Here is a 10,259-nt window from a genome sequence, read left to right on the forward strand (position 1 = left end):
GTCAAAATGAAAATTTTTAACATGCAGAAACTATGTGTCAGGTCTGTCTTTTTTTTCCCAGCGTGGGAACTGAAACTGAGTTTTTTTGGCATGGGAACAGAATTAATTAAATCATTCTGCTTCTATTTTTGATGATCGGAAATAATCATGATAAGCATATTACTTAATCTGCTTTCTGGATTAAAAAAGCAAGAACATACTGAATGCGCTAAATATCAGGATGATAAATGTATACAGTATAACAGGGAAAACTGGGTAAAGAAGAAATGTAAACAAGGGAACGCAAAGAGTTAAATGAGATATCAGCCACAGCCAATCAAGTGCAGCCTATGTCAGAAAGACAAACAAGTGTGAAAGTGTCAGATGTTCTCACATTTTCTCCTCTCTCTCTCTTCCAAGCAGACCAACTTCTTCATGGTCCCTTATCTGTGATGTCCACTCAGCCTCAAGGAGAAAGAAGGAGAGAGGTGTTTTTAAAGGATCCGAAGACCAAGCATCTTGAATGTCTGATGGGACACTGCAGAAGAATAGATCTTTACTCTGGGATACGAGTTCCTTAAATTGGACCATGAGGACCATCGTCATCATAAAATGTCCTGTTTAGGTCGACAGTAAAAGAGACATCATGTTGTCTGCACAGGGGATTGCTGTTCTGGCTCTTTTTCACAGTGTAATGATAGTAACTGCGCTGGTAAGTCCCTTCCTCTTATTTTGGTATTTGTTTGATTGAGTTATTGATTATTTAGTATCTCAACTTTGTTAAATAGAAATTGTTTACCAGCCATTTAAAGTGTCATTGTTCTAATCTAAGGGTAAAATAGTTTAATTTTGCTTTCCTTCAGATTAAGACCTAAATAATCTAAATGTCAGCATGATTATGAGCCATGCATGAACATTTTTTTCTAAAATACATTTGTGCAAACTCAAGTTTAAATCAAGCCATAGTAGAGAGTTCTTTCTGGTTCTCTTCTGCTCAACAAAGGATGCTTTTTACATTCCAAATTTAAACTTTTCACACAGTGGCGTCATATCTGACACTATAATATCAACCTGAGTCAGAAATAACACTCCGGTTCTGCTGCACTTGGGCCAATAGACATTTACTAGTGCTTGTGACTCTCTTTGATAGTTAGAATTTCAGACGTTGATTTATCTCATGCATTGTGAAACATGCTCGCCATTCAAAAACCAGAGGGAACATACAATACTCTGCAGGCCTGCTGAGGAATAAGGATGGTTTACATATTAAATCTATTAGGAAGTTTATTCCAAGATGTGAAAGCTAAGCCAGATGACAATGAAGCCATAATTATGCAAAGTATAATGCTTTTTCACAACCAGAGGAAGGTTCTGTGAGACAGTCAGTACTGCTAGACAGTCCATGATAAACTAAATGTTTCTAAGAAAATACAGAATCTTCCCATGGAATTGATAAAGTATTTCTGATTCTGAAAACAATATAATTAGTATCCATAAATATAGCAGACAAATCATGGGATATTGGGAAGTCCTTGCGACCAAAAAGATCGTTTTCTTTGCAAAAGGTTTCAAGCCTTCAACAGCCAAATGTTTTTTCTTCTCACACATAAAGAGCCAAAGTATGTTCCCCTGAAAATAACAGTGTTATAAGAGACATGAAGAAATGTTGTTATACTATGCACCAGACTTATCCATAATTGAGACAACAACCTGTAAAGATCAACCACCAAAACCTTCAAATCATCAAACAAGCAAATCAGCATCAGGGAAGCCAAAATATAATCTCCACCATCAGGAGTCACCTGTGGTCCGCTTTCACCTCACAAACCCCAATAAGCGTGTACACCTCTAACCTTTGACCTACAGCAGTACAACTCTCCCTCATTCCCCCCACTGACCCTCTCTTATTCTTCTCCTCGGTCGATTCAGAGCGTCGTCTTCTGGCAGACTTACAACCTGCTGCTCATTCAGCCTGAACATAACTTTTACGTAGAGGCCTGAGGGAGTCAATTTTGTGACAGACAGAGCAGAGATGTCTAAATCTAATTGTTTTGCTAACACTCTGTCTGTCAGCATGAAACCCTCCTGCGCTAGCCTAATTTTTTATCAATCAATATCTATATCAATAGATAAAACAATCTTTTAATGGTTGTAGACAAAGAGCCAGACACAAACACAGCCGACGTGTGTCCACATGTGTGGGAATCATTTTCTCTCTTTTATCTCTTTTGTCTTCTTAAATCTCTTACTGTGATATTTTCCCTTGAACATTGAAGAGCTGCTAGTGTTGCTGTAGTCTCTTTCTTATGACTGTAACAGGTTTCACACCAACCAGTTGGTACAAAACTTGTGTAAATATTTTTCATATGAGATCTAACTGCAGTCAGATGTGGTGGTGAAAAAGTAGAACATTTACTTGCAACCTTTAGCAGAGCTGTAAAATATATAGGAGCATAAAACTGATGTATTCAAGTACATCAACATTTGATGACAAAACAACATTGAAGGGTCTGTGGCCTGGTGGTTGGTGTGCCATCTGACAGGCAGAGGCTGTTGTCCTCCACTTGGGCATTCTGGGTCCGGGGTTTTGACCACTGTCGTATTTCTAAATAAAGGCATAAATACCCTAAACTATAAACCTTTAAAAAGCCATAAATCATTTGAGTATATTTCTAACAACAGGCAAATCTTACCTCTGTTGAATATTTCTCACCTTCACCAAACTTTTGTTTGCATTTGTTTTTATTTCCTTCTCTATTTCTGCCTCATCTTGTCTCTGTCTGATCTCCTTCATCTGTCAAACAATCCTCACACGAGTTCTCTAGTTGCTAGTTTTGCTGCTGTGTTGTGAAATGCATCCGTGAACACAAAGCCAATTGTGGAGACTGAAGCTCTTACTAGCAAGGCCATGCTGGTGAAGACAAGTCCTCAATGTGGACAGCAGAGGCTTCCCTTGTTGGAGAAGAAAAGGGGTTTGGCAAAGGATCATGACATACCGCAAACTAACACAACTATTTCACAACACCTGAAGGCAGCACATCAGATCCCTGACAGTGTTTGCAGTTGACAGAGCGCCTCAGTTAGAAAGAGACTTCTGAAGGAGTGAAATGTTTTCAAATGGAAATATAGAAGCTTCTTCAATGCTCTGTTCACTTCAATTCAAAAGTTAAATTAAAGCAAATATATTTGATTAACTAATGAGTCTTACATCAGTAAGAATGTTTAAAGCAATTCTGTAGAGGACTTTAGTCGCCTTAATTGGACATACAATATAAGAAAGCTTCATTAAAATGTCCATCTCATGCAGTACATTTTGGCCTTAACACTAAAAGGGTTACCGAATCCATTTCATAGAAAAGTGCATCATTTGCATAATTAATTTTTGTCTCTCTTTCTTCCTATGACAGATAGACTCAGATGATGTCATCACACGAGAAGAGCAGATCTACGTTTTGATTGGTGCTCGCGCCAATTGTGAAAGAAGCATCAAGGCACAAATGGCCCTGTTTAAAGGTTTGTCTGCTGATTTGGATCCTCTTATTCATTTCATATCTGTCTCTCGCATGAGAAAACTTATCTACAACCCTGATAAGCCACAACACATAAGTCAATAAGCTCATGTCAAATTATATAATTAAAAGTAGAATTTATTACATCAGCTATTTATGTGGCATCAGATTCAACATCCATTCAATATCCTGCAGACCTGTATCTGTAAGATTGCACAGATGAATTCAGGGTCAGACAATAGTGGGACATTTCTCATTCAGATTATGACGCAGAAACTGTTAAGTAGTTGCTTCAATGGTCTATTTGAGGAGGAATTTAATGTCACAATGTCCTAGTCTGAAGACTAGTAGGGAAGGGCACAGGAAACAACTCACACATATATTGTACAAGCCCAAGTTTAACTGTGGTCATTCTTCATTTTACCTTTTTTTTCAGTATTTTGCTCATCCACACTGACAATCATGTCCACACGCATGATTGGGTTTTAAATAACTTATAATAATGAGTTTATACACTTGAGTAACGGCACATAGAGTTACTATGAGCAGATTTTAGTTGGTTATAAAATAGACTGAAGTTAATACCGATACCTCTTTATGACCAAAAAAAGCAGAGAAATGAAATGTAAACAAAAGTTCCACTCACTTATATTTTCCATTGCACTGTAAGCGACACATTTGAACATTTCTAAGGGAGCTGGAGAATTTCTGGTATTGAACTCTTCTCATGCATGTGGTAAAAATAATTTCTAATAATAATCTATATTTTTCCATCACAAGCAGGCTAACACTGGGCACTATGCTGCTGTTTTAAGGGAAAATTAAATCTAACAAGCAGAATTAGAAAAAATAAATCTCACTTTAGCACCTTTTCTTCTTACAGAGAATGTGTTTGCAATGACAGCCTATTACGTCCTTCACACTCCTTGGGTCCATGGACCTGTGTTTGCTTATAGTGCACACAAGTCAGTAAAAAAGCCCAAACTACTGTATGTCTTTACCTTACATCTATTTTCCCTTATTGGTGAAGAAGGTGAATGCAACCCAGAGTGGGACGGGATCATCTGCTGGCCTCGGAGCAGAGCGGGTCAGCTGGTGTCAGTGCTGTGTCCAGACTACATCTACGACTTTGACCCAAGAGGTAGGAGAGTTTGTTCTTCACTAACACACGTAAATAAATACAACAGAAGCTTTGTCCTGATTCCTCTATATTAACTACTGACGGCAGCCTCTTTTACTAATGCTGTAACTGTGTCTGTTTCTCCTGTAACCCAGGCCGGGCCTATCGCCAGTGTGATACTTCAGGAAACTGGGAGCAGGTGCCCAGTATCAACCACACATGGGCTAACTACACCGAGTGCACCACATACTTGACCTCCAACCACAGGAGACAAGAAGAGGTACACACTTGTGTGCTAGATGGGATGAGTGTACAGTTTGTTTAACTGGTTTGGCTGAATTTGTGTGTTCGGTATAAAACTGTTAGAAACTTTCAGTTTTAAGTTATGAAGAAAAAAAACATCTCATACATCATATTTCTTTTCTCTGTGCACATGCCCATGTGCATACTCAAAGTTGTTTTTTTTCTGCTTCAGAAGGTGTTTGAGAGGTTACATCTCATGTACACTGTTGGCTACTCCATTTCCCTAGCATCACTGTTGGTGGCAGTCTCAATCCTCTGCTATTTCAAGTAAGAAACTTCATGATAAAAGTTTCCAAAATTCTTCAATTGTTGAAAAAGGAATATGTATAGGAACATAAGAAGATTCATGGTATGCCAACTGTTCATATAATTATTAGAATAACCTCAGTTTTAAAATAAAAATGATTGAATTCTACTTTAAGATCCCAATCTCTTTTTTCTCTTTTTCTCTCTCTTGCACACTTCAGGCGTCTCCATTGCACTCGCAATTACATCCACATTCACCTCTTCACCTCCTTCATCTGTCGAGCTGTCAGCATATTCGTGAAGGACGCTGTGCTCTACAACATATCTGATGACAGTAACGCTGACCATGACTACACTGCACAGAAGCCCCAGATGGTATTCATTTGGAACATTCATAAGCATTGTCCATAACTGTATTGTTAATACTGGAAACAGGGGGTGGAAACTACAGCCTTGCCCTATTAAAAAAAAAAAGTTAATACGAAAAAAAAGGAGCTGGCACTGAAAGTTAAAGGTTTAAAAGGCTACTTTGGGTGTACTTCTTACAAACACCAAAGTGCTAAAACAACATTAGCAGTGGTTTAACTTGAATTTTGTACTCCTATTCAGTCAACTTCACTTTTACATATACAGTACTAACTGTTGAGCTAATGTAAGCTACCCTTGTGGATGGGTTTATTTATTTAAGCAGTTTGCTGTATTTTCACATTTTCTACAATCTATGCAAAGCATAGCTAACTAGTAATAGCGACTGTTCAGAAATGAGAGATTCCAACTTCCTGGTACTTGGCAAAAAATTTAGTTTTTAAAAGTGGACAAATGATACCCCTTTTTACCTTTTCAAAGAGCCCCCTGTGATATAAAAGAACCATCTGTGCTGTGCTTTGGTCAATCAAGTACCAGAGCAGGTTTGTGACCCTGTAGAAACCACCTCCATTTTGGTGTGTGCGTCTCTTTAAGTGTAATAGGCCGCCCCTGAGGATCATTCCTCTGTAGCAAGAATAAAAATGGCGGACCTGGGCAAAAGTTTTGCTCAAGGCTGGAGGTGGAGTCCATTGGGGAAGAGAACAGGGGAGGGGAGAGTATTTTTATATTGTAATCCAACTTGTAATGTCACAAGTTATGAAAATTTGAACAAAATTTGTTTTTTTGAAAAAAATCAATCTTGTACACGTTTCAGCACTTCATGGCATCTTGTTAAGATTTACCTCCACTTCCATGTTGTCCCCAGGCTGGCTGTAAAGTTGCTGTCACTTTGTTCTTGTATTTCCTGGCAACTAATCATTACTGGATCCTGGTGGAGGGGCTGTACCTCCACAGTCTCATCTTCATGGCCTTTCTCTCTGACAAGAACTACTTGTGGGCCCTTACAATCATAGGCTGGGGTAAGGAGCTTCACACTGGCTACTCTGTTGTCACATATCAAGCCAAAACTGACCAACAATTTCCAAACAAATCTCTTTACTGAACTAGGTGTTCCAGCCGTGTTTGTGTCCATTTGGGTCAGTGCGCGTGCATCGCTAGCAGATACACAGTGAGTCATGTGATGCATTTACCCATCCACTACTTATAATACACCTGTATCACACTTTTACTCTTCTGTCTCTGCTTTCAGATGTTGGGATTTGAGTGCAGGAAACCTGACGTGGATCTATCAAGTTCCAATTTTGGCAGCCATTGTTGTAAGACAAAGAAATGAGAACATCTTTAAAAAAAAAGAAGTTTAAGTGTATTTGACAGCATATTTTATTCTATGTCTCTGCCCCTGCAGGTGAATTTCCTCCTATTTGTCAATATAATACGTGTCCTGGCCTCTAAACTGTGGGAGACAAACACCGGTAAATTGGACCCTCGGCAGCAATATGGGTAATTCAATAAAGCCTCCAAAAATCCTATTTATACAAATTACATTTCTCCAAATGTATCATCATAAATGTTAAGGTCTTGTTATGTTTGTCTGCAGCAAGCTGCTTAAATCTACATTAGTCCTCATGCCATTGTTCGGAGTTCACTACATGGTGTTCATGGCTTTGCCTTACACTGAGGTGACCGGGCTGCTGTGGCAGGTGCAGATGCATTATGAGATGTTCTTTAACTCATCACAGGTCAGAACAAACATTTACTTACTTTCACTCTGCAAGTTTTTTTTCTACTTGAAATTTAAGCCAAGTTAGTTTCCTACCTCAAATAGCCTATAGCCTGTATGCTTAGCTAAGGCTATTAAGCATTTTTTCATTGTTTGTTTATTTGTTTATTTATTTCTAAGGAAAGAATCAAATTCACTTTATTCAGCATTGGGATGCTATACATATTCACAGATGTGTTCTATAGGCAACATCTTTTTAACAAAATCTGATGTTTGTCTTTTCAGGGCTTTTTTGTGGCATTTATCTATTGTTTCTGCAATGGGGAGGTAATATTGCATTCATTTAGATTCAAAGTAGAAAATATGTTACATTTTCTTGACAGACCATTTGGGAAATAAACGTTTCTGTCTTCCTGTTCTCAGGTGCAGGCGGAGGTAAAGAAGGCGTGGTTAAGGCGCAGCCTGACCCTGGACCTAAAACAAAAAGCGAGGATGACCAGCAGTGGCGGTGGAGGCAGCTGTTATTACGGTGGCATGATGTCCCACACTACCAATTATAGCGTCAGCCTGTCTGCTGCCAATCCCAGAAATCTATCATTCACCACAGCAGCAGGTGTGGGTTCAGGCATGAAAATGCCACGCCACGGCTCTCTGCAACCACCAAACAACCTGCCCAGGTACGTGCCTGGTGATACTGAGAGACATGGCCCCAAACAAGAGATGGTTGTAAGGAAGCCAGGGGGAACGGAGTCTGGCGTTATCGCACGACACACCAGAGCTAGCAAGGGGAATGATGAGTCCAAAAGTCATGGAGCAATTTCAGCACACGACCCTGGGGCGGACAATCCAGAAAGCTGCTCATCTCTGAAAGAGCTGGAGACCATCTTGTAATTATTATTGTAATGTTGAGATGAGATAACGTGATAGTGAACTCCTGCAGACCAAAGCAAATGACAGAAATAGATTTTTCTGGCTTCACACAGGGTTATCTGTATAACCTGTTGATTTGAATCTGCAAATACAAAACGGCTGACCTGCTGACCCGAACCCCAGCAACTGGTGGTTGATTTCTGAGGTGTTTGGATAAAACCTTCAGTCTCAATTTTGAGACTTAAAAAACTTGACACCTAATCCCTTGCCAATTGGGTGAACTATGTCTGACCTATTTGTATTTATTATTGGATGGGATCAAAAATCGAGAGATACCAACGCAATGCCGTCTTGCAACATCTCACCTATAAGATTTTGGGTTATACTTTAATCCAACGTGAAGTTATTGGGACGATTTTCTGATAGATTAAGTTTAGAGCTTCCAGGATGTTATTTATGCCAGTATTCATGAATTGTACTTGTGTATATATTCATACAATGTGGAAGAAAAATTACGCAAAACAATCTGTGAAAAAGTTGCAGATGGATTGTAAAGTCTAATGACAGAACTTGATGTTTGAAAGTGTATGTGAATCTGTTGCTTCTATTCTCCATTTTACAACTTTAGATAACTTATGGAGGAGTTTACCCTTCACCTATTGGTAATTAAGTATCCAAGAGTGAAGACTGTCTAGACATATTGTCTAGACAGTCTTCACTCTTGGACCTTTCTCTGTACCTTAGTTTGTGTCCATCTTGTCCTTTCTGTCTACTCAGCCCAATTTCTCAGCCTGACAGTGCCCGAGGGCTGACAGAAAAATCTTTTGCTCTTCACAAGACAAACCCCAGCTCCTTTCTCCGTGTGACCTCTGCCCCTGAAAACCCTCACAACACTATCCAGAATTTCACATACTTCACCCAGACCTCGGCCCGCAGCCACAGACTCCTGAGCTGCTGTGTAGGGACAAACCTGCACTACAAGTCACCAATATTCACAAGACAAACAGACAGGAAACTGCGTCTGTAAATGTTTTGGGTGTCGGTAAAGACAAAACTAATCTGTGTTTATAGGGTATGAACAGTGTAAGATGTCTCTGGTAATTTAATAAATATTTTTCAGTATGCCTTGACGTTTTGGTGACGATTAATTGAATAAAAACAAAACAAAACTTTCATTTGTAAAAACCTTTTTTCAATTATTTCTTCACAATACATTAAATCCTATATTTAATGCAGTTTAAGAGCTGAAACACAGTGATAACTTAAACTTCAGCATTACATGCACATAGGAAGCAATTTTCAAACTTAATTTAATTAATAAAATTAATAATTTTCAGTTTGTTGTTTTGACCTTATTATGCTAAGCCTCTGTATTTATATAAAACTCTTTTAAAAAAAAGTACACTTAGACAAAAGAAGAGCATATTCTGCACAACTATATTTAAAAAGCTGGAGGTCTGAAGGAGTTCACTTATATAATGTGTATTTTTATGCATTATTACACTTATAGTATATATACACAATAGTGTGTGTTTGTGTCTGTATATATATATATTTTTTTCCTCACAAGTCCTTATGTATAGGCCCAGAAAAAAAAGATAATGCTCTGCCCCCCCTGCTGCTAAAATATAAACATTGCAGGAAAAAAAGATGTTCTCACTAGAAGCTGACACATGTAAACCCTAGACTGTAAAAATAATGTAAACTCAGATGAAACAGAACTGACACCAGCAGTAGTACCATTGTTTGTGTTTGTTTTGTTTAAAACCATCAAGCCTTGATAATCACTTTAAGGCAGTAAAGAAGGAAGACAACCCTTTATTTATACCTACAGCACAGATACAGTCTATTGAAAAAAGTATGATACATCCGATTTAAAGAACAGTATCTTATTTGAAAGTATGAATAAAAAAGCTTTATTGTTGTGATAATTGAATTAAAAATACTTGTTTGTGTAAAAAAATCACTGATTTATTATCTGTTAACTTTGAAATCACAGTTTGGATTAAAGAGATACTCAATTTTTGTAGTATTTACACAACAGAAATAAGAATCATCCAAACATATGGAGCAGCAGATATGCATGAGTGATTCCTCCTCGATACCAGGACCAAAGAAAGCCACACAACCCCCAACCCCCAAAAGG

General features: G+C 38.3%; 1 protein-coding gene across 2 annotated transcripts; it reads left to right on the forward strand.

The window, feature by feature from the left end:
• Positions 1-347: 347 nt before the first annotated feature.
• pth3r (parathyroid hormone 3 receptor) lies at positions 348-8,840 on the forward strand. Of its 2 annotated transcripts, none has more exons than XM_079372283.1 (13): positions 348-691; positions 3,387-3,492; positions 4,519-4,629; positions 4,764-4,888; positions 5,084-5,178; positions 5,379-5,532; positions 6,389-6,542; positions 6,631-6,691; positions 6,773-6,839; positions 6,929-7,023; positions 7,121-7,262; positions 7,529-7,570; positions 7,667-8,840. In XM_079372283.1, the coding sequence occupies exons 1-13, from the start codon at positions 626-628 to the stop codon at positions 8,132-8,134; spliced, it is 1,686 nt and encodes a 561-aa protein (XP_079228409.1). In that variant the 5' UTR covers positions 348-625; the 3' UTR covers positions 8,135-8,840. The 2 variants fall into 2 exon arrangements, with proteins under 2 accessions (XP_079228409.1, XP_079228410.1); XM_079372284.1 differs by having other exon boundaries at positions 5,087-5,178.
• Positions 8,841-10,259: the final 1,419 nt, after the last annotated feature.

This window comes from Symphodus melops (genome assembly GCF_947650265.1).
Source record: "Symphodus melops genome assembly, chromosome: 21".
Taxonomy (NCBI): domain Eukaryota; kingdom Metazoa; phylum Chordata; class Actinopteri; order Labriformes; family Labridae; genus Symphodus; species Symphodus melops.

What these genes read in the sequence shown, in the direction of transcription:
- pth3r (XM_079372283.1), top strand. Translation starts at nt 626, where the DNA reads ATGTTGTCTGCACAGGGGATTGCTGTTCTGGCTCTTTTTCACAGTGTA. An exon ending in GACCCTCGGCAGCAATATGG is followed by an intron (nt 7,024 to 7,120) that starts GTAATTCAATAA and finishes GTTTGTCTGCAG; the next exon opens with CAAGCTGCTTAAATCTACAT. An exon ending in TGTTCTTTAACTCATCACAG is followed by an intron (nt 7,263 to 7,528) that starts GTCAGAACAAAC and finishes TTGTCTTTTCAG; the next exon opens with GGCTTTTTTGTGGCATTTAT.